This window comes from Halichoeres trimaculatus, unplaced genomic scaffold, assembly GCF_033239565.1.
Source record: "Halichoeres trimaculatus isolate MK-OKI-2021-1 unplaced genomic scaffold, fHalTri1.1 fHalTri1_scaffold_15, whole genome shotgun sequence".
In the NCBI taxonomy this organism is placed as follows: Eukaryota; Metazoa; Chordata; class Actinopteri; order Labriformes; family Labridae; genus Halichoeres; species Halichoeres trimaculatus.
The window spans coordinates 2700997-2727841 of NW_027437193.1; the positions used below are offsets into that span (position 1 = coordinate 2700997).

The window sequence follows — 26845 nt, forward strand, 5'->3', positions numbered from 1 at the left end:
GACAGTTGTTGACTAATTCAAAAAACAACTCAAAACCCTCTTTTCAATAAAGCCTTTCACTGCTGGCAGACACTCTAGCAGCCTCCCTCCTACACCTTGGATCTGGCAGGTCTCTGTTGTCTTTTAACCTGCTGTTTTTAACATGTTTTATTCATATTTTTACTATGCTGGTCTGATTTTACTTAACTGATTTTACCTTTTTTTACTGACTTTCAAGTCTTTTGTGATTTCTTTGAAATGTCAAGTGCATTATAAATAAAATATATTATTCTTATGCTGTAGATTGTAATATTTTGAATTGTAAAACTAAGTATTTAATTCAAGATTCAATATGACATGTATGATAAGGGGGCAAATGCATCAATTTCTACACTTCTACAGTTTCATTTAGCAGATGCTTTTGTTCAAAGTGATGTTCAACACAAGCAAGAATTTAGACTGAATGAAAAACCTTAGATGGTGCGACAAAGTGCGAAAAGCTATTTGGATATAGGTGCTGCCACTAAGCGCAAGAACATTTTTTTTTATTGTTGTTTTTCTTATGTAAAATAATGTGTCCATTTCTAACCACAGTTAATCCCTGCAACAGTATACTTCAACCTTCATCATATTCACTGATCTGTGCTAAAAATTCACTACGAGCTGGGTCTGAGACCCTCTGACTCATTCTCCCCCTGAGGACAAAGAGGAGAAGGCTCAGATTAAAGGCCTAAGTGTTCCCTGAACAGATGAGTCTTCAGACATCTCTTAAAGTAGAATTTCATGGTTATTTAATACAACTGTCCAATGAACAGTTTGTATCATTGAATTCTATTAAGACTTTTTTTACTTTTACTGAAAGTAGTTAAAGGGAACATATCATGCTGAACCCTGAATTGATACATACATATAATAAATTTGAAAACAAGATAGAGATCTGATATCCTAGAACGAGATTTGATGCCTCTGAAAATAGGTCATTGACATTTGGCTTCGAGATTTCGACCTTCATGACGACACGAGGATCCTTTCTTTTTATTGGAGTAATCTGATAAAGCAGCTCCTCCTCTGTGATGTCAGTTAGTCACACAACCGCCACCAAGGGATACACCCACCAAGAGCCAACTGACTGAGTGCTGGATGCAGGGACTCTGCTCTGCTGAGCAGCTCGGCTTTACATGGTGAATTAGCAGTTAAAACACTGTAGTTTTAGCAGACGTCGTAATACTTGTGAGACTGTGATATTTGCATGCTTGTTCTGACATGCACTGTGAACCTGGACCACAATAATGCTGCGGTAATAACATAGTGAGGAACTGACGGTAGAGGCGGTCTTTAGACTACACTTTCAGCATGATGGATAAAACAGACAGAGAAAAGTGAAGGAGCAGGATGGAGCCCTGTTATAGAAATAGTTTATTGGTGAAGTCTGCCTATATTTCCACGTATAAACCTTACATGTTACAGTACCGCTTTGACTCACCACACTGAAGCGTCCTGAGATGATCTGTGTCCAGGTGGATTTTCTTCCTCCTGAGCTGCAGAACCGTCCGGGTCTGACTTTATTAGTGCTATCAATGCCTTACGGTGAAGTTTTGGCAAACAGCAAACTCGCTCGGTCTGCCCCATCCAATATGGCGATTTTGTAAATACTGCCATGCTGCAAAAACCACCCCCTGGCTCTACCCCCTCCGCCCCTCTGATAGAACTGACCAATCAGAGCACAAAGGGCTGTGACGTTGCGAGGTTACTGGAGGTCATTCTCCAAACGGAGCGTTTCAACGAGATCTTCAGAATGGCCTAAAATGAGGATATTGAGAACGCTATTGTGGGGCAATGAAGGAACTAAATGACTTGTACTGAGGGCAGAAATGCTTTACAGGCATCCTAGTCTGGCATGGTGAAAAGGAGAAACAAGCATGATATGTCCCCTTTAAAGAAAGTCATGTTTTGAGTTTTAAATATATGTGCTTACGTTTTCTGAGAGTTGGTCGTCATTATATGTGCATACCCGTGGTCTAAGGAGGCTCTAAACTTGGCCGCTCCGTAAGAACAAATTCAGGTAAGAAAATATTGATGAATCACAGATTTCTGCGTCAAATGTTAGTACGCACTGTTTGTGAGTGAAGCCCATTGTGTATGACACATTTCCAGCCCTGGGTGCAAAGCTCCAGAGGCTTTAAATATGAAACATTATCCATCAGATATGTCAAAGATAACCTCATACTGCAAATGAGACATTGCTCACGGCACAAATGAAACAATACCATCCTCACACATGAGACGCTGTCTGCTCTGCGTCTTCAAACATTTCCAGCTCAAACTTCCTGTGGGAGACACTGCCGAATTCAACTTTGAAGCACTCCTGGCTCCATGTACCAAACAATCTCAGAGTCACGTGAGCCACGTCTCAACCTCTGGAACAATTCCTCCACTGCATGTGAATCACTGCCGGCTGAGCTGATGAAACGCTGCTGTCTCCAAACATGATGTGAACAGGATTAACCTGAGAGAATGAAACTCTCATATCTCCCCTCTCCTTGCATCACTCCACTGACTTCCTGTTAAATTTAGAACCCATTTCAAGACACCATTAATCACACTACATGGCCCCGGTCCCCATCTGCTGTCTGCGCCCCCTCCCTGAGGACCCAGGTCTGCTGACTCCTCAGACTCTTCCCAAAGTGCTGACCTCAGCTCCCTATCATTAGGTTGGTTATCTATCAGCTGGTGGCTATCTTAAAAACACCACGTGGTCTTTAACACACACATGTGATGGTGATATGGTGAATATTTCATCCTCTCCATCCCTGGCTCTGAGGGCCGAGCTGTCCTCTGGAGAGTCCGTGAGGGAGGCGTCATTTCTGGGCTGCGCCACACGCTGCGAGAGGCCCGAGAGGCACCGACACGGAACATTTCCGCCTCTAACGTCTTTAGACCCGCTCACACGGAGATTAGAGGGGCTCTCCGTGGATCTGACTGCCTGAAAACAGCGGGGGTTTCTCTGGGTTGGTCGCGTAATGATGGAGAGCCGTCGCCCATTTCAGCACCACCCTCCTGGACAGCGACCAGACAACAACCCGGAGCTGGTTCAGGAGTCTGAGGTCCTGCTGAGGGGTGTTTAGGAGGATTGAGGGGTCCACATCAAACAAACACACACCTACACACACACACATACACACACACATAGCGCAGAGGCTCACCGAACATATGGATGTGTCCCTTGGTGATGGGGTTGAAGCTGCCGCAGGACAGCAGGATGACGTGGGTTTTCACGGTCTCTGACATCTTCCCTTTCGGTCTCTGCCTCAAATGTTGTCCTGTGTCCAGGTCCGGTCCGGTCCCGGTCCTGTGTGGGTCTGTGTACCCGGGTCGTCGGTTGTTATTTAGCAGGCAGCAGCCGCAGAGAGAGAGATAGAGGCGAGGCTGGTGTGTCTGCGGCAGGAAGCAACGTCACAGCGTTAAAGAGGCACACACACACACACACACACACACACACACACACACACACACACACACACACACACACACACACACACACACACACACACACACACACACACACACACACAGCTGCACGACTAATTAACTAATGAAACTCAGGTTCTGGGCTCATTAAAAATCACTCACACAGGAGCAGATATTAGAAACAGCTTCAGTTACATGTCACTTTTGTGTTTTTATGAACAGAAATATCAAATAATAATTAAAAAAAAAAATCCAAAATGCTAAAGAAAGACTCTTAACAGCTCAGAGTTTTAAGCAGGGCCCCTGTCCTTTTTTTAAAACAAAAGGAACAAAACAAATTAAAGAGGTAAAGAAATCAGAAATCTGAAATGTAGGTGTGAGTCTGGTCCTCAGAATGCGTCTATTTCTGTAAAAAAAAAAAAAAAAAAACTGTCATCACAAATTTTCAATATTTTTCAGATTTATTTACGGAAAAAAAACTTAAACAGTAATAAAAAAGAAACCTAGATTAGGTCAGCCAATCCCATGGCAGTAACATGATATAACAACTCCTCCCTCTTTCAGTGTGTGCTGATGGAAAAATGATCCATTCAGACTAAAATTGTGTTTTGAACCAGGCTGTAAACATGTTTATTCCCGCTGAAAAGTTGTTTTTCATGAACAGGTGCGTATGTGGTTTTTGCACACAGCCTCTAGTGGACACTCTGAGAACTGCAGTTTTTAGCATGACCACATCAGCACCCAGGACTGGACTGCTTGGGTAAAAATCACAATTATATAAATTTTTAATGCTTTTAAAATCGCATTCAAAGCTGGAAAGTCCGGTCGAGTTGAAAAATACCTGGAAGTATTTGATGATGCAAGTCCCACCACTGGATGGTGAAAGTTTTTTTTTTTTTTTTTTTTTTTTTTTTAATTGAGATTTTAGATATGCATAATAATAACAATAATTGCTCTTGTGAATTTTCATATAAGAAAAATGATGTATATTAAAAGTAAATATAATATTAATAATAATAATAATAATAATTATAATAATAATAATAATAATAATAATACAATAAATAAATAAATTTAACAATAATAATAATAATAATAATAATAATAATAACTAGATGACAGAATAAATTATACACACAACCAATAATAGGTTAACCCAATTTTGAGGTAAAAGAAAGAAAATTGTAAAGCGGTCTATAGGATGGTGAAAGTTGACCTGCCTTGTTCCTTGTTCCAGTCACACCTATTCAGCTGTTCATTTATACAATAAATCAGCCAATCACATTGCAGGAACAGCAACAAGTCCCCGGAAAACTACAGAGCTACTGGGATTTTCACTCGGAGCCATCTCTAGAGTTTACAGATAATGGCCCAAAAAGAGAAGACATCACACAAATATCACAGAGAAAGTCAATTAATAATTTTTCAGATATGAACACACCAATAAAAACTTCACCAAACAACACACACACACTCTCCCAAAGACATTTAAATTAGCACAGCTTTTCTGGATGAACAGAAACTGAAGCAGGCCTGAAGTTCACTTTCTTTCTTACACGAATCATTTTCTGCTTTTCTCTGTTTAAAGCTCAACAGCGCCCTCTGCTGCAGACAACACCTCAGAGCAGTTCCTGTCACCAGCAGTGAACATGGAGAAAATAACATCGTGAAAAATTTAAAGCCCAGTTTAAAGTAGAGGTCAAAGAGACAAAGTGTCAGTGATGTCAACAAGAATAATCTACAGACCCAGGGCACTGTGAGGCTGTCAGCTAGGAAAGTACATTTGAAGACTGATCTTTGTTGGAAAGATAATCCTGTTTCCGAAAATTAATTAAGTCAGAAGTTTCTCCGTTACTTTTTCCCCTCTTAACTCCAGCTGATGAGTGTCTGCAGTGAACAGCTCGTCGTCAGCACTGACACAATGACTCATTATTTAGTCTGGTTAGGTTAAGTTTGGCCTGCAGACCTGATCACCTGATCAGTCCTCTGCTGGGGGAAGTGATCATCTGTGTTTGGTCAGTGAAAAACACAGAGAAAAACTCAAAGAACGAAAAAACTCAAAGTGGGATGAGCTTTGGGTCAGGGCCGCCAACAACAATACCTAAATTAGCTTAATTATTAATAAGCTAAAGACATGTCAGGTGCTAGAAGAAAAAGGGTTACACCCATACCCAGTCTCCCCTACTTTAAGACTTGAATGGCTATATTTTCTTTCTTTCTTTCTTTCTTTCTTTCTTTCTTTCTTTCTTTCTTTCTTTCTTTTTGCCTTTCTTTCTTTCTTTCTTTCTTTCTTTCTTTCTTTCTTTCTTTCTTTCTTTCTTTCTTTCTTTCTTTCTTTCTCTCTTTCTCTCTGTCTGTCTTTCTCAGCTTTTCTTTTCCTTCTTTCATTCTTTCTTTTTTGTTTTCCTTTATTTCTTTCCTCATCTATCAGTCTGATATTCTTTTCTTTCTTTCTTTCTTTCTTTTGCTTTTTGTGTTTCTTTCTTTCTTTTTTTCCCTTTCTTTCCTCTATTATCAGTCTGCTTTTCTTTCTTTTTCTGTCTTAGTTTTTTCCTCTCTGTCCGTCATTTTTTCTTTTCTTTCTTCCTTTCCTCCCGGCTTTCTGTCTGGCGAAAGTAAAAAAAAAAAAAAAAAAAAAAGTCGAAAATGAAACCTCCTCTCCCCCTGTCTCCCCTCTCCTCCTCTCCTCACCCCCTCTCCCCCCTTACCCCCTCTCCTCCTCCTCCCTCTCTCCGCCCTCAGTCGGGCCCTGTGTGGGTCAGACAGGAACAATATGTCGCCTGGAGGAGCGTTAGCCTCTGGTCCAGTCGTTGTCTGAAGGACTGCGATCCGTCAGGATGAACCTCTGCGCCCAGTATCTACGGTAAGCTGTGAGCGGGAACCTCCGTGTGCTCACCTGGGGGCTCAGGTGTGGATATAAAGGCAGATTTGAACCCAACAGGCGGATTGTTTTGTTCGTGCTGCTAATGCTAACGTTGCCACCCCCTGAGCTAAGGTTAGCGCTGCTAGCCTCATATATCAACAAACGATCGATGTCCTCACCGAGCTGAATTCCGACAAGTTAGATGAATTATTCACTCCAACCTGACTCTTTTAGGGCGAATTAAACATTAATTATTCGCTGTTAATGTGAATTAGACGGTACATTAATGTTACCGCCACACTCAGACCTGTTTACTCACTGTTATTGCTAGTTAGCTTTAGCATGCTAGCGCCTGTCTGCGTACGTCAGGTTAGCATTAGCTCTCTGATATGTTATAAATACATTAAATATTAGACATGATTCGGCTTCATTAACTCATTGCTCTCCCAGGTAAAGGAAAGGTGTGACTGAGCTCTCATTCTGTTTCTGTGATTTAACGATCAACACGCTTTCAGCTAGCAGTGGGCGGTTAGTGCTGGATGCTAGCTGCTAACAGGTTAATAACGAAGATTTGTTAATCTTCAAAAGGTTAAATCATCGTTTCCAGACTCAGGTAACTGTCCGAGCACACCTGTGCTCGTGTCTAAAAGTGATTTACGCTGTCAGAGGTGTGAATATTGGAGGATATGAGTGATAGTAGCATCACTACAGTTAGCCATGTCATGTGTGGATTGTCTGCAATGAGGAAGTGTGTGGAACTGTGTGTCATGGTATTAGCATGTGTGTGTTGTCATGATAGTATCATGTGTGTGTATTCCTCACGGATACATCAGTCTAACCTTCTCCTTCTCTGTGTCTACATCCGAGCAGACAGGCAGAGGCCCTGAAGGCGGACATGACAGGTAGGTCTGCACACACATGCAGAAAACACGCACCTGTAGAGGAAGCACATCTGTCAGTGAAATGTGATGTTTGGTTGTACAGGTGACTTCAGGGTGTACTCAATTTCTTTTAGATTAGGACTATAACAGTGTTATACATCTTTTTGACATGGGGACAACTGTTTGTTCCCCTTACCTGCTTACCTGATATGAGCCCAACCTGTTCAGGGTACCACCTACTTTGAGGGGTAGGGGGTGAATAATTGTGAGATTGTGTATAGTGTTCCTTATAAACCAAATCTGATGGGTTTGGTTCATGGATCATGTTTATATCAGATTTCTTTACATGGTACACAGTGAATGTTGTTTAAAGATAATGTTTGTAAAGTAATTTTTGAGCTCATGCTGTGATTTCCACTATAGAGTCATTTCTGTTTTTGTGAATTCAGTACTGCCTGAGGGTCTGAGGATCAGGTCCATCCAGGTTTTGGCCCTTCTCCCTTTTGTTCAGTGGTCTCTCCAGAATCCCTGAATCTTTTAATAATGTTGTGATGATTATGATGATGTTTAGTTTGACCTTTCACCTGTTTGGCTGACCCTAAACCAACCTACCTACCTACACGTACACTTTATATGTGGCTTTACAGTGTTTTTAATTAAATTAAGGCTTTAAAGTGATACTCTGGGATGGAACAAGTTGGGTCCTATCACAAGGTTTAGGGCAGAAATTACCCCTACAGCAGTGTTTTTGTGCAGCAGAAGCCCAGAGCGCTCGCACCAAACACCCCCTCCCTGCTCGTCTGCTGGTTTCCTCTGCACTCAGACGGGGCCATATTTTACTTGACCAAAAACACAAATAAACGGACTCCCACTGAAAAAATCTGATATCGGTCTGCATTCACGCTTTATTTAGAGAATTTTCAGCGCGTTACTTTCACACGAAAACACCGCTAAATAAGGCTCTAGTTCTCTAGGAGCAGGGAGGGGGTGTTTGGTGCGAGCGCTCTGGGCTTCTGCTGCACAAAAACACTGCTGTAGGGGTAATTTCTGCCCTAAACCTTGTGACAGGACCCAACTTGTTCCATCCCGGAGTATCACTTTAAATCATTTTCAGACAATCAACATCTATGTCTATTTGCTCGTCAGACCTTGCCTCATTCTTTGGGAATTTGGTTTGTTAAATAACCATTTGGTTCCTCCTTGATATCATCTTATGGCAGAGGCCAACAAAAGCAGCAGTATCTTGCGTTGATGCGTGTGTAAGATGCAAAGAAGTTTCTGTTCTGCTGTGGTTTATGTTACTTAATATTACCTTCATAAATATGTTTTATGATTGTGTCTAAAACCGTCACAGAACAGATGTTAGCAACACATGGATGTGATGGAGCAAAGTTGAAGTATGAATTCAAACATTCAGTCAGTCATATGCTTTAATTCTTCTTGTTTTTGTGTCATAACTTACCATGAATTTATGAAATGTGTTCATGGTTGGAATTTCTCATGAAAGCCTTTGGTTGGACTATCCAGTGTGACCCCTGAGCGGACTTTCTCTGTGGCTCAGGCCTCAGATCTGACACCTGTCTGCTGTCTTTCTGCCCTGCTTTGATTTTCAAATGTAGGCAAATAATATCCTCTGACACGAGCGTGGTAATGTGCTCATGTCTGAAGAAGCAGGAGGAAATGTCTGTCAGCTGTTTTTTGCACTGTTTGGGAAAAGGGTGAGGGGATTTGTTTGCATCTCAGACATGATGAATAAAAGAATTTGAGACGTCCCTAAAATTTTCCCTCTCATCGGAAGAGATTCATTATCAGGGGCTGGAAATAGAAACATGTGCTGCAGAGTTGAAAGTAAAACTGGATGAGGAGAGGTTGGACAAAGATTGTTTTTAGTCTGAGACAAAGAAATGCCAAAATGTATAATTAATGCTGCTTTTTTAGGTTGAACACACACTAAATATCTCTAAAAACCTGTGGTACAGAGGACCTTGTGTTTCTGATCACTTTTCATCACCTGTGGAGCAAATCTGAGCCAGTAGCCAGCTGCTGCTTCTCATTATGGTGCTCTCAGTCACAGATCTGACCTCTGAAGTCTCTGCATGAAGATATTTCATGTTTGAAAACCTTTTCTGGTGACTTTTTAAACTCAGGATACAGATGTTTGAAGGCTGAACTCCTTCGACCTGTTGATGACTTTGAACAGTCAGGAAGTCGTTGACTAGAATTGCTTTAATGTCTGAAAATGTCTCATATCTAAACCTGTGAAGGAGATTAAACTCTTGACAAAAGTTGTGTTTCTTCTCTAGAGATGGGATCATGTTTATCAGGTTGTGGTTCTCCTGACTCAGGAACAGACATTTGCTCCCTGTGGACGTTTTCTAACAACTCCAGCTTGGCTCGTCTTCCTCTCCTGCTTCCTGTGCCTCTCATCCTGCCGCTGCGCTCATGTGTTTCCTCTCTGTGTGTTAGATTCAAAGCTGGGGGCGGCAGAGGTGTGGACGTCCCGACAGGCCCTGCAGGACCTGTACCAGAAGATGCTGGTCACGGACCTGGAGTACGCTCTGGACAAGAAGGTGGAGCAAGACCTGTAAGCTGCTGCGCCCACACCCCCAGAGCGAGCACCTCAGGAGGCCTCTGTAGTCTCAGTCCTGATGTGGTTTCATGTCTCACCTCTTCCTGCAGGTGGAACCATGCGTTCAAGAACCAGATCACCACCCTGCAGAGCCAGGCCAAGAACAGAGCCAACCCCAACCGCAGCGAGGTGCAGGCCAACCTGTCGCTGTTCCTGGAGGCCGCCAGCGGCTTCTACACACAGGTAACGCCTGCTTCATGCTCACCTGTTTACTAAGCATTTCAGGTTGGATCTGGAGAGTCTGGATAAATCTCTGTCCTCATCCTGATTGTTGTTTCCTGCCGTGTCTCCTCCAGCTGCTGCAGGAGCTCTGCACCGTCTTCAACGTGGACCTGCCGTGTCGCGTCAAGTCGTCGCAGCTCGGCATCATCAGCAATAAGCAGAGCAGCAGCGCCATCGTGACGCCACAGCCCAGCTCCTGCTCCTACATCTGCCAGCACTGCCTCGTCCACCTGGGAGACATCGGTGGGTACACACACACTAACACACACACCTTCTGAGAGAGTTTTACAAACGTGCTGCTCAGTCTCCGTCTGTCAGACTCTCTGCTGCGTCTGCAGACTGTCCGCCTGGGTTTCTGCTGATGCAGATGACGGGATGCTCACATCTTTAGCTGTATTCTGTGGACGAGACTCTGATGACAGATTGTTGTGAAACATAATCAATAACTCTGGTGTCATTACGGGCTCTTTAACCTCCTCATCCCAACGTTTACAGCACGCTCTGAGGAATTAGATCACTGTTTTTTAGAGTTTGGTCTTTATTCTGTCTGTGTTTCTGTGTTTCAGCTCGTTACCGTAACCAGACCAGCCAGGCGGAGTCGTACTACAGACATGCAGCTCAGCTGGTCCCATCGAATGGTGAGTGTGGCATGTTTCTCTAAGTGTGTTTGAGCTGCTGGGAGGAAGTGAAGGACAGGTTTGGAGCCCCCTTGCAGCAAAAACCAGAATCCAGAAAGACGAGTCTAAGGGTCTTTGCACACTAAATTCGTTTTTTTTAAGAAAAAGGAAATTCAGTCCCCTGTTAAGTTTGTCATGTTTGCACAGTCACTCTGAAAATTTTGTCCGTCGTTATTTTTTCTGGACAGCTTTGATGTTTTTTTGTGTTTTGGCATCCGTCCAGCTCGTTTCCAGGGTAGTTTGACTATTCAGAGACACCGTAGGCTACTTGTAACATCAAATTTTCTGACATATTTTCTATAATCCGGGCAATGTCTTGATGATGAATGAAGACTTGTGTGTGTCTGTGTTTGTGTGTGTGCATACAGCAAACTGACAGCTGCTGCTGGGGATCAATTGTTTGATGATTCTATTTTTCTTGCAAATTTTGGAGATTATTAGAAAAAGTGTGCGAGTGATTCAGTGTGCAAGCTGTCTTTGCAAGATGTATTTTTTTCAGATTAAGGATTCAAAAAACTCTTTCTTTCAGAAAGGTTGGATTTTTTTCTCTTGCCCAATTAGTTGAAGAGTTACGGTAATAAGAACAGCTCCAATCAGTTATTGCCTGTTATTGGAAGGTCGTTACATGTTAACTCCTATGCAGTACCGTAAAACCCCAGACATCACCAGAAAGCTTGTGTTTTCTCCATTAAGGAATGGTTTGGTTTTTTTTTTTCCTCTTGCCCAAATAGTCAAGGAGTTACGGTAATTTAAAGAGCACACCAGTGCTGGGTTTTAACGAGTTAGCAGCTTGGAATTGGACATTCTTTGGAGTTGTCAGGTAGATGTGGCTCATTTTAAGCCTTATGGGACAAATCCTTGAAAAAATAAGACTCTTAAAGGATAAGTTCGGTTTATACAGCTTTTACATTGTTTGTAGAATGAAGTAGAACAAAATACTCACCCAGAAGGCTTTCCTGATCCAAGCAGTGCTTCTGGAGATATTTCGATCCAAAATCGTGCAGCTGACGTCCGTATAATGGGATCCATCGGGGCATAGACTCCTAAAACTGCATTAATCATCCAAAAACTCATGTTTTTCACCAATATTCCATCATGGTCCGCTCCGGGTTAGTCCTCTGCTGCAGTCTGTGTCACTCCAGACAGCGCTGTGTGGCTGTACTGACCTCTGAACTGACGAAGACTTAGTTTACGTTTGCCCCTCAAAGAAAGGAAGAAGTGGAGTCAGCAAACGTAAACGAAGTCTTCGTCAGTTCAGAGGTCAGTACAGCCACACAGCGCTGTCTGGAGTGACACAGACTGCAGCAGAGGACTAACCCCGGAGCGGACCATGATGGAATATTGGTGAAAAACACGAGTTTTTGGACCATTAATGCAGTTTTAGGAGTCTATGCCCCGATGGATCCCATTATACGGACGTCAGCTGCACGATTTTGGATCTAAATATCTCCCGAAGCACTGCTTGGATCAGGAAAGCCTTCTGGGTGAGTATTTTGTTCTACTTCATTCTATAAACAATGTAAAAGCTGTATAAACCGAAATTATCCTTTAATGGAGTCCGTGATGCATTCATGCAAAGTTTCTACGTCTCTAAAAATATGAAAATCTACATGCTTTTATTTTTATTCTTTTTATCTTCTGATTTAGTGTTTTCTTCAACATTTTTTTGGAGAATCAACACCAGTTTTCAAACACTTGTGCCTTTATTTGTGGTGTAATGCTTCCGGTGTCTCCTGCAGGTCAGCCCTACAACCAGCTGGCCATCCTGGCCTCCTCCAAAGGAGACCACCTCACCACCATCTTCTACTACTGCCGCAGCATCGCTGTCAAGTTCCCCTTCCCAGCAGCCTCCACCAACCTGCAGAAGGCCCTGTCCAAGGCTCTGGAGAGGTGACGCTGCTCAAAATGAAGAGCAATTTAACAGATTTTTTCTTTTAAAGGAGGAAACATGAGCTTGTTGGTCATGATGTGATTTTGATGTTTCTGGGACACTTTCCTTAATAACCCCAAAACCTTAAACCTCTGTTTTTGATCCACAACACCTTGACTCTTCTACAAACCGTCTGTCATCTGACTGAACGCCTCTGTCCTCCCCCTCTGTCCTTGCAGCCGAGATGAGGTGAAAACCAAGTGGAGCGTGTCGGATTTCATCCGCGCCTTCATCAAGTTTCACGGTCACGTCTACCTGAGTAAGAGTCTGGACAAACTGGACGCTCTGCGGGAGAGGCTGGAGGAGCAGTTTCAGGTAAAACACACACACAGGGATCAGTGTGTTCCTCCAGGTGTCTCATTAAGCAGTTTTATTCACCCTGTGTGTGTGTGTGTGTGTGTGTACGTGCAGAGGCTGATCCTGCAGAAAGCCTTCAGCTCTCAGCAGCTGGTCCACATCACCGTCATCAACCTGTTTGAGCTGCACCACCTCAGAGACCTGACGACCGACAGCGGCGAGCAGAGCTACAGCAGCGAGCAGCAGATCAGCTGGTTCCAGCTGCTCGGACTCTTCAGTGAGGATCCATCAGAGCCCCTCTGAGACTGCCGCTCCTCATCCAGAGCCACCACGTTAACCAGTCTCTGTCTCCCTGTCCCCACAGTGTCCTTCCTGGGCGTCATGTGCAGCCGCGCTCTGCTCAACAGGAGCCGAGGGGAGGAGATCATGGGGGAGTGTCCTCTGCCTGCCATCAAAGTCTCTCTGGACTGGCTCAGACTGAGACCCAGCGTCCTGCAGGAGGCGGCGGTGGACAAGAGGCAGCAGTAAGTGTTTCCACGCTGTGTGACTGTGAATGATGGTCTCTGAACAGTTGTGTGACCTCTTCCTCTACCTGTGTCTTAGCGTCTGGCCCTGGCTGGTCTCCATCCTCAACAGCTTCCAGCCCAAAGAGGACGACGTGTCCTGTTCCCCAGGTACGGCTCTGCTGATCCTGATCCGGTTACTCAGCCATTATGAGTCTGCATGTCGCCTGCACATCCTGTTAGCCTTCACAATAAAAGCTTCTCTATTCCCACCAACCTCAGATACACCTGACCAATCAAAGGCTTTTATTTTGAAAGGTTATTCTTGTCAGCAGAGATAGCTGACTTTGGGAGATGATTCTCTAATTTTCCTAAAGGGACAAAAAAGGCAAAAACTGAGATCTCATCAGGTGTTTTTGTCATATTTTGTATTATTCCGACTTTGAGCTCTAACTTAACCCCCCAAAACGTGCTCAAAAACTCACCAAAATTGGCAAAAAACCCATAATAATACCATTATCGACCCCCAACCTACTAAAATGTGCTCTCTAGCGCCACCTAGGCACACTTAAACAGCTCTAATGGGCAGTAGGAATGTAGTAGAGGGATCAAACCAATGTCAAAATGTTTGTCTTATTGAGACACACAAAATATATGCAGACACCCCTGACCTTTCTCAAACAGGAAGCCAGCTATTTGCCTTTCAAAATAAAATTTGGCCACATTTTTGGGCCTAAAACAAAACGTATCTCCTCCTAGGTGGTAAATGATATCTGCTTGAAATTTGCTCAGATGACAGAGTGGACCATGCTTTACAAAAGCTATGCAGGAATTTGTTGTTTCTCAAATGGTTTTTGAATAACAAACCCTCAAAGTCGGTGAACCCCAAAGAAGCCCTCTCCCATAGAATGAATGGGAGAGGAGGATCCAGCTCCACACAGGCTGCTGCATTTGGGCCTCTAGACAGAAAAGTAAAATTTGTACAGCTTTAATAATGACATGGATGGATTCCTGACTAAATTTACTACTAAACTATTAAATTTTTAGAGAGATGTGGTCATAATTGTGGCATCTATGACAGGGTTCCCGCGGATCCTTGAAAAGTCTTAAAAGGTATTGAATTCATAACTCTAAAAATAAGGCCTGAATTGGCATTAAAAAGTCTTAAATCCAAACTTCAAAAGTCTTAAAACATTGAACACATTAGTAAGATTTATGCTAGTTTGAAGTAGAAAAAAAAATTGAGTAACATTTATCTATTTTTCTAAATAATTTCCTGATTTACTCTCGTGGTAACATCACTTAATCACAATAGCAGAACTAACAAAACGGTGATGTGGTTGCACCAGGAACTTTTAAAGCAGACACATGTCTTGGTTCTACCTAGGGGGCCTGGAAAAAGAAAAAAAATGAGGAAAAATTGGCAAAAAAAAAAATCCAAAAGTGGCTTAGGAAAATTGATTATGGCAGCAAAATTGAGAATTAAATTTGACAATAAATTTCAAAAACCATGTAGAATTTCCAAAAAATGGTTGTGACAGTGGCCAAAAAAAAATGAATGGGAGCAAAATAGGCATAAAGTTGTAAAAATTGGGTTTAAAGAAGGGAAAAAAGTGATGTTTTATGTAAAATTAACAGTGGGTTAAAAATTGCTTCTAACCCAGGTAATTCATGTGGTGTTTTTGTTTGTTAGTTTTGCTTGTTTTATTTGTGGTTCGTTGTCGACTTGTTTTTAAATTTGATTCCCAACGTCATTAAAAAGTCTTAAAAAGTCTTAAATTTAACTTGCCTTGAGCTGTAGGAACCCTATATGAGGAGAAGTTTCTAAAACTTCTGTTAATTTCATTCCTGAGAGGGCAGCAGTTGGTGATGATGTCACACACGGAGAGTTCCGTGCAGCTGGTCATGTGACTCACTAAAGGCGGGAAATAATAGTAGTCTGAGTCACATATACAGGACAAGGCCAGAACAATGTCTTATTTCAATATATCAAACAACTAAAACAACCAATTAATTCAATTGATTAAAACAATTGAACAAACACTTCTTTTACTGTTTTTGCATCCACACCTTTAAGGAACAATCACAATTCTTCAAACATTTCTTCCTGTATTTATGAATATATTGAGGAGCTGTCTGAGGGTTCAGGTTTTGCAGCGACAGCGTAGACGTCTCAGCCGTGTTTGTAGTCATTTGACACTGAAGGTGTGTTTGTTTTCCCTGCAGTGACGCCGCTGCCGGAGGAGTTTGAGCTGCAGGGTTTTTTGGCGCTGCGTCCGGCTCTCAGGTACCAACCACATCAGATTCTCAAACAGATGTGTTTTGTTTAATTTTCTGCTTTTATTTTGAAATTTCAGAAGTTTGGCTTGCTTGTTTTGTTGTTTTTTATTGTTTCACCTTGTTAGTGTCAGACATTCAGTCGTATGGTTTACATTCCAGGTCTCTGGACTTCACCAAAGGTCATCAGGGGATTGTGGTGGACAGGGACGGTCTGCCGGTCCATGCCAGACACCAGAGGCTCATCAGTCTGGGGAAATGGGTGGCAGACAACCAGCCCAGGTGAGTCCACCTCCAGTTTGAAGCTCTGGATTTTAGACACTTTATTCCTGCTTTTTAAAAATACATATTATTAAGTCTTTCTGGCTGAAATGCATGATTTTTTATCGGAGGTTTTAAGGACGTGTTGTGTTGAAAAAACTGAGAAATGAAATCAATGCCACCGTCCGTCTCTTCTTTGCAGGCTGATCCAGTGCAGAGTGAGTGAGGAAGGCCTCCTCGTCTTCATCACCGACATCCCAGAGCAGGCCATCGAGGAGCCACAGGAAAAGGAGGCCCCAGTTCTGCAGGAGTCCTCTAACGGCGAGCAGACGGTTAACGACGGCGGGAACTCAGGCCTGAAGTCTGTGCTGTCCGCGGGGAAGACGCAGAGCTCATGGCCCGATGGCAGCGACCGCCCCGTGGTGACCTTCAAAGAGAACATCAAACCCAGAGAGCAGAGCCGCGAACCCTCCAGAAACCATCACCTGAAAGACAGCGGGAAGGAGCGGCGAGACTTCAGCAAAGGGAACGGGGCCGCGGGGAAAGGAGAGCTGAAGAGGGACGGGAAGAGGAAGAGCGAGCTGAAGAAAGCTGGTCTCGAGAAGACGTCTGAGGCGGTGAAACAGGTAAAAGAGGAACCGCCGTCACCCGTCAGAGCGGCTCCTCTCAGGGTTTGACGCTGCCGGTTTAAACCACCGTCTCATTTCTGTCTTCAGGTTAAAGCGCAAACGGAGCTGAGGAAGACTCCGGTGTCGGAGACGAAGAAGACTCCCGGGACTCAGACTCAGACCACCTGCTCCTCCCAGTTTATCCCCATTCACCATCCTGGAGCCTTCCCCCCGCTGCCGAGCAGACCTGGTACACACACATTACACACACACCACACACACTCTTTCTCTCTGTGTATCATGTGTGTGTGAGCATGAGTCTGAATCCTGGCTCCTGATTGGCTCCTGCAGGTTTCCCTCCCTCTGCCTATGTGATCCCTCCCCCTGTGGCGTTCCCAGGACTTCAGGTGAACCCAGGCTTCACCTTCTCCGCCGGCGTCTCTGTCCCCGCTCCGTTCCTCCAGCCGGGCGTCCACGGCCAGGCCGGCGCCCAGCCCGGGAAGCAGTCTCACATTCCTTACAGTCAGCAGAGGCCCTCAGGTCCCGGTCCAGGCCAGGGGCCGGGCTCCTCGGGCCAGGTCCCGGGGCCCATGAACCAGGGTCCCTCACCGAATCAGCAGGCACAGACCCAGCCGCCTTCCCAGCAGGCTTTGCAGCAGACGGTTCAGCTGCAGGTTCAGGCGATGAGCCAGCAGCAGCAGCAGTCTCCGACCAAACCGGGGCAGCAGGTCGGGATGGGGAAGAGTCCGCCCCACCACCCGGGTCTGCAGCAGGTCAGTCAGAACCTGAACCTCTTTGAAGACCAGTTTGAAGTCTCAGGTGCACTCAGTGACACCCCCTGTGGTTGTCTTTGTCTCTGCAGTACATGCAGGTCCCGGATCAGCCGGCCCAGATGTGGAACCAGGCTCAGGCGGCCCTGCAGAAGATCCCCTCCATGCAGATGTCCATGAAGCAGCCTCAGTCCCAGCAGCAGCAGCAGCAGCAGCAGGCGGCCTTCTACATGGCGGCTCAGGACCCCCTGAAGCTGTACGAGCACCCGCTGCAGCCCCCCAACATGGACAAGAAGATGAAGTACCCCAACGTCAAGATGCAGGACTTCTACTGGGAGCCGTCCTACAGGTTAGGGGAGGGTCTGGCTGTGATGGCCGACAGGATGAAGAGGCCTCTGCCGGGCGGGATGTGTGCGGAGCAGGACCCCTCAGCCGGGCCCCGGGGCCCTCCGTTTGAGGTGAGCACCGCCCTGATAGAGGAGGAGGAGGAGGAGGAGGTCTGGTCCTGCTGCTCTCTCTCTGTCTCTGCTTCAGCCTCTTCCTCTCTGGCGTCTCTTTCCTTAAGGTGGATTATTTACACCTTTTCCTCAAAGACCAGCCTGGATTAGTGATCCAGTGTTTTCTGTGACGCAGATCTCAGTGGGTCTTTTGGATCTTCTCTGTTTGAGACTTTTAGGACCATGACGTGTTGTAATGACCTGTGTTCAGCTCTCAGTCTTTCCTTCTTCCACCTTTTCTCACGTGCTTGCCTTCTTCCTGTCTTTCTGTCTCTCCTCTTCTCTTTTTCCCCTTTCCCTCTCTTCTTCCTCCTCTTCCTCTTCTTGCTTCGTCTCTCACCAGGACAACAAGAGCTCGCCTCTTCTACCTCCTGACCTGTTAAAAACTCTAGCAGATTTTGAGGAGGAGGAGGAGCTGGTCTTTACTAAGCCTCCTGATTTCTTCCAGGCTTTGGCCGGCCCTCTTAGCTCTGCTCCTGGACCAAACATATTTGTATGTAGCCCTGTTTTCTGCCTCAACACCACCAACATCCACCTCCCCCCCTCCCCTTTTCAACCACTGCATCCTCTGCCATCCAAAGCCCCTGATCTCACCTTCATCATCATCCATCTCTGTTCAGATCATTGGGTTTCCTCTTGTCATGTTGGAGTCGTTACCGTGTTTTACTTACTAAAAACTTTAGTTAAGTGATTAAAAACAGCACATGATGCAGAAACTGTACATCAGAGAAGGAGAAATAAGTGAAAAACTCAGATTTTTAACCTTCTTTCCACAAGACTGACAGATTGTTTGGAGTTTAAAGCTCCTGTGAGGAACTTTGCCACTGTGTGATTTGGCGCCCTCTGTAGACATTGAATCCCAGAGCTCTGCGTCTTCATCCTCGTTCCAGAGGTGATGAAGAGAGGAAAGGAGGAAAGGAGGAGATGTGTTTTAGGAGAAATGAGATGTCCTTTCCTTTGCAGCATTAATAAACTTTTCTGATGTAAAGTTTCAGAGAAGCGTCCAATCAGAGGGTGAGATCTCACACTGAGACTTCCCTGAAGGTCGTTCTTTCTGACTCCCCTTCTCTCTCCTCGATCCTCTCTCCTGTAACAACCCACTCAATGTGGTTAACGTTGAATTCTTGTAGAAATAACTCAAACTTCTAATCCTTTTGACCTAAACATGGAAACCAAAAACCACCGTCAGTTTATTTCCAAACTAAAATTACTCTCTGGCTTTTCCGCTGTGGAGAGACACAGCTGAAACTTACAGACACTCAGGTCATTACGACAAATAAACATTTAATTTAATTGCGATTAAATTACCTAGATAAGTTGAACATTGAAAAATAAAAATCAACACCAGAGCACCACCAAAGAAAATATGAATGTAGGGCTCTCACAGTTAATGTTAAAAAGCCTTTTTAGTCTCTTAATTATCCTTGATTCGTTTAGGGGCTTGTTCACTGGTAGCCCAGTATTTCCAAAACAAAAATCCCTCCTTATTTGGTTTTAAAGATGCTTTTGTCCACATGTGACCGGGCAGATCTGCTGATAAGTGCCGCTTGAAGCACGCCGAACCCACACGTCAGTGTTTTTCAGATGTGAAACCCGTTCCGGCCAATCAGAAGGAACCCCTGTTTATTCAGCTGTGAGGTTTAACAACCAAAACCTCAGTTTCCTGACGTGTACATGAAACCCTAAAACTAGAGTTTTCCAAAAACTTCACCTTGGCTGGAAATTTCAGAAAACATTGCTCTTAGTGAAACTGCGGGTTGGTGTGGATGACATGCTTAAGTTTTACAGGTGGGGGTAAAAAACGAAGTAATGTAGTATTGGGATTTTTTGTTTCACGATTTGACATTGCGATTTTTTTCTTAAATTTTTTTTTTTTTTCCCTGAATTTAAGGAAAATATCTTTTTGTGAATCAATCCTAAAAACTGTTTCACACGTGATGTGCATTTGCTGGGAAAATATGGCTCCAGATATATTCTGTAGACATCATCACCCATCTTTTTCACTGGGTCTGGTGTTAAAAAAAGTGAACTAAAAATGGGAAACATCAGAGAATCGCAATCCATATTTTATCATAGGGCTGAACGATTTTAAGAAAAGTTTGGATTGCGATTTTTCTGGCAGATATTGTGATTTCAATTCGATTCACGATTTTTTAATCATCAATAGTGATGATGAATAATCTGTTTTCATCCTAAACAGAGGCTTTGTGTTGTTGACCTGCTTACCAGCACTTTTAACACATAGATTTTCTCCACAAATTTGTAAAACAGAATGTGTATAATACTTGATACAACAGATCCTGAATCAGTCAGGAGCGCTGCAAAAAAATTGTTGCTTTGGCGATCTCAAAATTGCATTGTCTAAAATTGCGATTTCGATCTGAAAACGATAAATTGTTCAGCCCTATTTTATCGTTACCCCAAAATAGTAAAAGAATCAAGAGAAAAGTGTATTGTCTCAGCCCTCCTAAACATGCTGTTTCTCAGATACCCTGCTACACGTGGACATGGCCTAAATCGATCTGCACGGCTGCAAACCAAAGTTATCCTTTTACCATCTTTTTGACCCCGACTCTTTATAATGTGGCTTTCTGTGCAGCGTTTAGAGCTTTGGCGCGACGTGTAGTATGACAGGTCAGGAACTACTTCTGGTTCTTCAGAGGAGAGATGAGGTAGAGGTTTAAAGATTTAAGATTCTTCCGGAGAAGACAGATCAGGACCCAGGATGGGTTTGAACCCACTCAGAGCCAAACGAACAGTTGTGTGTAGCTGCAGCTTCTCTCTCGTGCTGCTTTGCTGTTGTGAGGTCAGGCTGACGCACAAAGCTTGAATTAGAGCGTTGTAGTGAAACAGTTTGTAATGAAAACCTTTGATGTTCAGTTTATACCGAAATAAAACCAAACTACGGAGACCAGAAAACAAGCAACATTGATCAATCCTGCAGCCTCATTTAGACGTGTGCATCAGTGTCAGATTGTGTGTGTGAGTGTGTGTGTGAAAGCAGCAGTGTGTTGGTCCTCATCCTGTCTCTCCTTGGTCTCTTCAGCTGCCAAACCAGACCAGGATGGAAAGCGGTCCTGAGGTGGTCAGCCAGTCCTCCTCTCTCCTGCCCATCTCTGGATTCCCCATGCAGGTCAGAACCTGGAACCAGATCCACAAATAAAGACTCACGGAGAGCTTTCACACCTGACAGCCATCTGTTTGCTTAAGCTGGGTCACTTAAAACCACCGTGGTTCTGAGAATCCAGAACGGAACCAGTTTTTACCATGCTAGAGCCAGAGTCCAGTGTTCCTGGGTCTGTGATGCAGATTATTCACCTCCACATGTTTTTCATTCAGTCAGATCAGGACGAACCAGTTTGACTGTGTTAACACTGAGCAGCCAGCAGAGGGCGGTAGGTGAAGGTTCAGAAGAGTCTGACACTCTGAGTTGTATAAACTGGTTCAGGGATCCACTTTGATTTATCCAGACTGATCCAAACCTGGATCCAGACCGCTTTGGAAACAGGTGGATCAGTTTTAGAGGTGTGAGGCTCAGACCCTGATGGACCTGTACTCTAACTCCTCCTGTGTCCTCCATCCTCAGGACTACACCCAGAACAGCATCTTCAGCCAGGCCTACGGCAAGAACCTGCCCCCCAGCTCCAAGCCTGACGCTCCCATGATGCACCAGGAGCCATCCCTCTACTCCCTGTTTGAAGGGACTCCCTGGTCCCCCTCCCTCCCTGCCAGCTCAGGTACGTCCCCCCCGGTGGAGGCTTCAGTAAACACTCTGTGATTCAGGAAGGTTCTGGTTCTGATGTGAGCTGTTTTCTGATTGGCAGATCACTCGACCCCGGCCAGCCAATCCCCTCACTCCTCCAACCCCAGCAGCCTGCCGTCCTCCCCGCCCACACACAACCAGGGAGCCATGCCCTTCTCCAACTTCGGGCCCATCGGGACTCCGGACAGCCGGGACCGCAGGGTGGTGGACCGCTGGAAGGCCGACAAGACCGGTAAGTAAGGGGGGACCTGAGTTCAGGGTTTCAGAGGGGCAACTCAGAGAGTTCATGGGGACATGGTGTAGAGGGACTGTCTCTAGCGAGTCTGAAAGACAGGGTTCAGGTCTGAGAGGGACAGCAGAACAAGTAAAACAGCTCTTCTACACGGTAAAAAACTGAAATCTTTTCAAGTGTTTTTGTTTTATTTTAAGTAAAAATTGTCTTGTTATGCTGGATACCAGCCACATTTAACTGACCAGTCCAGAAAAAAGTCTTGTTTTAAGTTATTTAGAGACAATAAGGAGTCTGAATTTCTTTTTTACAAGGAAAATAAATAATAATAATAAAGCCAAGAGAACAAGAAAAAATTACTTGAAACTAGAATAAAGTCTTAACACAAGAAACTTTTCTCTTGTTCCACTGGCATTTTTTTTTTACCTGTTATAAGTTATTCAGACCTCATTTTGTCTTTAAACAACTTGAAACAAAACATTTTTCTGGACTGGTCAGGTAAATTTGGCTGATATGAAGTCTAAAAAGACATTTTCTACATAAAAAAGACGAAAACTCTTGATGAATTTTGAGTTTTTTGCAGCGTGAGGGGGCTCTGCTAACAGAAGCTAACAGGTGTAAAGTGTGACATTTGAAGTCTGATCGTCTAACTGGTTTTCAGGAGCGGTCAGCGGCTTCGGTCTGGACTACCTGCCGGCTGCGGCCTCCTCTGCTGCCTCAGACACCAGCTGGCACCAGACCGGACCAACCCCGGGATCCTGGACCAATCAGGAGTCTCCAATGGAGGAGTCATCCTCCATGCTCGACAGCCTCAAGGTTGGATGGACGCGTGACTTTAGAGCTGTTAGAGAGAGTGTGTGTGTGTGTGTGTGTGTGTGTGTGTGTGTGTGTATCTGAGAACCATGCTTTAAACCAGATTTGAATAAACTTTATTTAAAATGAGGTTATGATGGACGACTGCTGGGATGCTAACCCTAGACATTATATACCTAGACGCCTCATTGACTGGCGCTGCCTCTTGGAGCTGACATAGCTGCCGGCCGCCATCTTGGATGGGTCTCACACACTGCCCCAGTGCGTTTATTATACTGAGAAAGGTGTAGAATGCACAACTATTATGAGCAGAACTCAGCGAATTTTTACCTGATTTTCACACAAATACGTTTGTTACAAACAACAGAGATGTACTAATAATACAGGACGCGGCCACACATTTTAATACAAACTTTCAAATTTAAATACTTTTTATTGTGCTACTTTTTGTTGTGCAATGAGACAGTGAGACGGACAGACAAAACGTATGAGCAACAACATTTTTGTGGTCATACATATATACTTATATTAACATATATATATATATATATATATATATATATATATATATATATATATATATATATATATTCACAATGCCAACTTCACACTTATTTTTTAATGTAATAATAAAAATAATTATATAATTATTATAATATAGTAATAATAATAATAATAACTATTTCTTTTAATTACAACTTAATCGTTGTAAAATTAATAATAACGGTGGCAACATCAGCCACAATAATAATCAAATTAAATTTAACTGTAGTATGGCTGCTTATAAGAACAAAGATTAAAAAAAAATAGATAATAAGTAGAACAACAGTGATAAGAATAATTTGTTATAAAAGGGAGAAAAGTCACGTAACACTAGCAGCTGCAGTATAATTATAGTAACTGTAAGTGTAAATATATCATAGCAAATAAAACAAAAAGAAAGTATTAAAGAGTCATAAAAATACACAAAGGGTGGAGTATTAAAAAGCAGGGGAGGAACAACAACATCATGAGCGTCAGGTGATATGATGGTAGGGGCAGGTAGGGCTTGTCACAGGTGTGGCTGTGTTTGTATGGAGAGACGCTCTAAAGGAGGCCTCCTCAAGCCAGTGTCACTTGGAAATCTTCAAAATGTGAAGAAGAAGAAAAACGCAGAGCCCTCTAAAGAGAGGGCTTTCTTTAGAGGGCTCTGGCTGGAGATAAAGTGAGAGAGTACCAGCTCCTACTGTTAGCATTTTCAGTTAGAATGACATAAAATGATGAATGGTCAATAAAACAAAATGATTGTGAAGTCTTACTTGTGAAAGGTGATCCCACCTGATCTGCTCTCAATATTGCACCAGTTATAGCAACTGTAGAAGGCACAAATTAACCGGCATAATTAATCACTTTGTGCTCAATCCGTTTGTGTCTGCTGCTGGAATATAGTGAGGAGACCCATCCAATATGGCGGCAACGCCCCACGTGGTTCAGTACGTTATCAGGCGTCTATGTATACATGTCTATGATGTTAATCCTCTCCGTCTCTCTGCAGTCCATCTGGTCGAGCTCCATGATGCAGCCCGGCCCGTCGGCGCTGGAGCAGCTCCTCCTGCAGCAGAAGCAGAAGCAGCAGCGAGGTCACGGCGCCATGAACCCGCCTCACTGAACGGCCGGCTGGGCGGCGCTTTGTGTTCTGAACGTCAGTGAAAACCACCACCAGGAGAAACGGGGAGGAGGAAAAAACGCAAGTTTGACGAAGACGAGCTCCAACTTAAACGGAAAATTAAACCGGTGAGAAGCGGTGGAGGCTGGGGAGGCGACACGACCCCCCGACGAGGCTGAAACACCACCCACACCCCCACCCCCACCCTCGGCTGTCGAGGAGCGGGGGAAGCCCCTCCTGGATCGGAGGGCGCGGGATCTCTTCAAACGCGGTGCCAGGCGCCACGACCGCCAGGTTCCCTTCAACCTGCGGTTAATCTGAACATTGAGGAACAAACCCCCCCTCGCCACCTCTGCCCCACCCCCCCCACAGACGCCACATCTCAGCATCTCCTCTCATCTGAAGAACTTCTTCTTTCTTTAGAGCGGACTCAGAAAAACCAGACCTCTGGACGTCTGCTCGGCTGCTCGGAGCGCCTGTTTTTAGCGTCTCCGCCGCCGCAGACTGCAGCGGGGGCTGTTTGTGCGAGAGCGAGGACGGCGTGGTGGTCGGGTTCAGGGGGGAGGTCAGGTGAAAACCAGGGGTCAAAAAAAAGACTGGACTTTCTAAACTCTCCATTCAGTTTCATCACGGAGGAGGAGGAGGAGGAGGAGGAGGAGGAGGAGGCGCTGTGTAGCTGCAGTGAGAGGGACGGGGAGGAGGACGCTTGATGGAGCAGCTACATGAATATATACATAAATATATATTTCCATAGTTGGACTGAAACGGGCCTCGGCTCTGAGCTGTGCCGCGAGGACTGAGCGCTCATCGCTCGCCGCCTGAAGCTTTTGAAGGAAGACACGCCGGCTTCACGCCGCCGCTGTCGCGTGACGTGACGGAGAACGACGGATCATCAAAGCAGTCACTCGTAGGGATAGTATTACCTTTAGCTTCAAGAGATCGCAGATATTAAACAAGCTGTATTTTGTGATTTGTTCGTAGCAGTTTTAGCTTCACGCCCTCTGAGGTGATTACAGGTATGTCTCTTCGCTTCCTGCTTGAATATTTTTCGGGGTTCTCTTCCTCTCGGCTCTTCTTCCTGTTCTTTCTTTACCTAACGAAGAAAAAAAAAAACAAAGGATGTAACCCTGCTCGCTTATTTAACCTGCATTTCCTGTTTCCTTTTGTTCCTGTTCTGCCTTTTTAACTAGTTTGAAGCAGGAGCTCTCTGCGCCTGCTCCCCGCTCGGCCTGCACCCAGACAGACAGGTGGACAGACAGGTCGCTGAATGTTTCCAGTATCTTTTTCTTCGATTCCTGTACAGCTCTGCTTTCCTTTAAGCTCCCTTTCAAAATAAAAGCCCCTGAAACTCTAAGAAGCAAACTCAGGAGCTGACACATTCTCCAGGTGCAGAAAAATCCAGATCTCCCTGAACCCTGAGGTAAAAAAATCCAAAACCTGTCGATGTTTTTGTCCTTAAATCTGTTTCTGATCATGATTCCTAAACAGGAAGTTAAACGGTTTCCCTGAAATAGTTGAATCTCTTTCACTTCTTGGTTTGTTGAACAGCTCAAACCTTCAGTTAATTGTCCCTTGAGGCTGTAGCAGAAACACTTTCTCATTTTTGCAGCTGAAACCAGCAGATTTCTTCTTTTTTGTCTCAAAAATGAGCAGACGGGAAGGTGTTGTGCCCTGAGTTCTGTCTGACAGGAGGAACCTGATACCTGATAGTTCCTGGGCCCCCTTCAGATAGAGGTTTAAGTGTGTCAGAGGAGTTCCTGAAGGGTTGCAGTCAGTCAGTCAGGCTGCAGTTCCAGTTTGAACCAGCAGAGCGCTGCTGTGTGCTGTTTTTCTGTTTCCTTACAGCAGACTCACAGAGACGTGTCTATTTTGGTGTGGTTGTGCCCTTCATGTTGCATTTACAAACTGTATTTAAAACAATGATCAATATTAACAAACACCAGGACGAATTGGCCAGAAGCACCAAACCAACGAGTGAAAAAAAAAAAAAGTTTATTTTCTCGTCTGAAGCTCGACGCCTGGATCTGGTTCTGGATCTGGTTGCCTTCTTGTTTTTGTGAAGAACGGACTGGACTAGGATCTGTCGACCACAGCCCGCTCTGTGACTCTGTAGATGTGTGTGGAGGTGTGAGGGCGGCGGGGTCTTTGTGGGCGGAGCTCAGACGGCAGATTTGTGGTCATGTTTGAGAGTTTGTAAAACATCAGATTGAGCTCTGAAGCTTTTTTTGTGATTCTGTGTCTGCGTGGACTCTCAGAAATGATGGAATCAGCCTTTAAATAAACGGATCTTCTCCCTGAACGTGGCGTCTTCTTTTATTCACCCTCCTGAGGTCAAACACCAGAGCTGAACTTAGTGAGGTTGAACCCTTAGTTCCTGTTTAACTGCTGACTTTCTTTTCACTAAAGGGCAAAACATAAATAACACATGGTCTGTGGTCCCTATAGTTTCTCCGTTGAGTCCCTAAGTCCCTGTTTTTCTAATTCTCTTTGTGAAAAACCAAAAACCAAAAACAAAACAAACAAGAAAACAGTA

The 26845-nt window shown here is 44.4% G+C and overlaps 2 protein-coding genes across 3 annotated transcripts in view; one reads left to right on the forward strand and one right to left on the reverse strand.

The window, feature by feature from the left end:
* Positions 1-3434, reverse strand: part of nmnat2 (nicotinamide nucleotide adenylyltransferase 2) — a 13934-nt gene extending 10500 nt beyond the window's left edge. The window contains exon 1 of the mRNA XM_074688119.1: positions 3183-3434. Coding sequence (XP_074544220.1) covers positions 3183-3267 — 85 coding nt within the window. The 5' untranslated portion in view covers positions 3268-3434. The remainder of the gene's footprint in view (positions 1-3182) is intronic.
* Positions 3435-6191: 2757 nt separating this feature from the next.
* On the forward strand, positions 6192-26603 carry smg7 (SMG7 nonsense mediated mRNA decay factor). Of its 2 annotated transcripts, XM_074688079.1 has the most exons (23): positions 6192-6310; positions 7181-7212; positions 9658-9775; positions 9871-10003; positions 10117-10285; positions 10609-10680; positions 12459-12609; positions 12829-12964; positions 13061-13223; positions 13311-13470; positions 13550-13620; positions 15676-15736; positions 15889-16008; positions 16190-16613; positions 16704-16845; positions 16947-17368; positions 17458-17823; positions 18206-18355; positions 20909-20995; positions 21449-21599; positions 21687-21857; positions 22516-22670; positions 24202-26603. In XM_074688079.1, the coding sequence occupies exons 1-23, from the start codon at positions 6285-6287 to the stop codon at positions 24313-24315; spliced, it is 3594 nt and encodes a 1197-aa protein (XP_074544180.1). In that variant the 5' UTR covers positions 6192-6284; the 3' UTR covers positions 24316-26603. The 2 variants fall into 2 exon arrangements, with proteins under 2 accessions (XP_074544180.1, XP_074544181.1); XM_074688080.1 differs by lacking the exon at positions 18206-18355.
* The last annotated feature ends 242 nt before the right edge of the window (positions 26604-26845 follow it).

Bases quoted from the DNA above. Each gene is read 5' to 3' on its own strand.
- smg7 (XM_074688079.1), top strand. From the start codon at position 6,285: ATGAACCTCTGCGCCCAGTATCTACG. The intron at 17,824-18,205 runs GTGAGCACCGCC...GTCTCTCACCAG, and splicing joins CCCGGGGCCCTCCGTTTGAG to GACAACAAGAGCTCGCCTCT. The intron at 22,671-24,201 runs GTTGGATGGACG...GTCTCTCTGCAG, and splicing joins CCATGCTCGACAGCCTCAAG to TCCATCTGGTCGAGCTCCAT.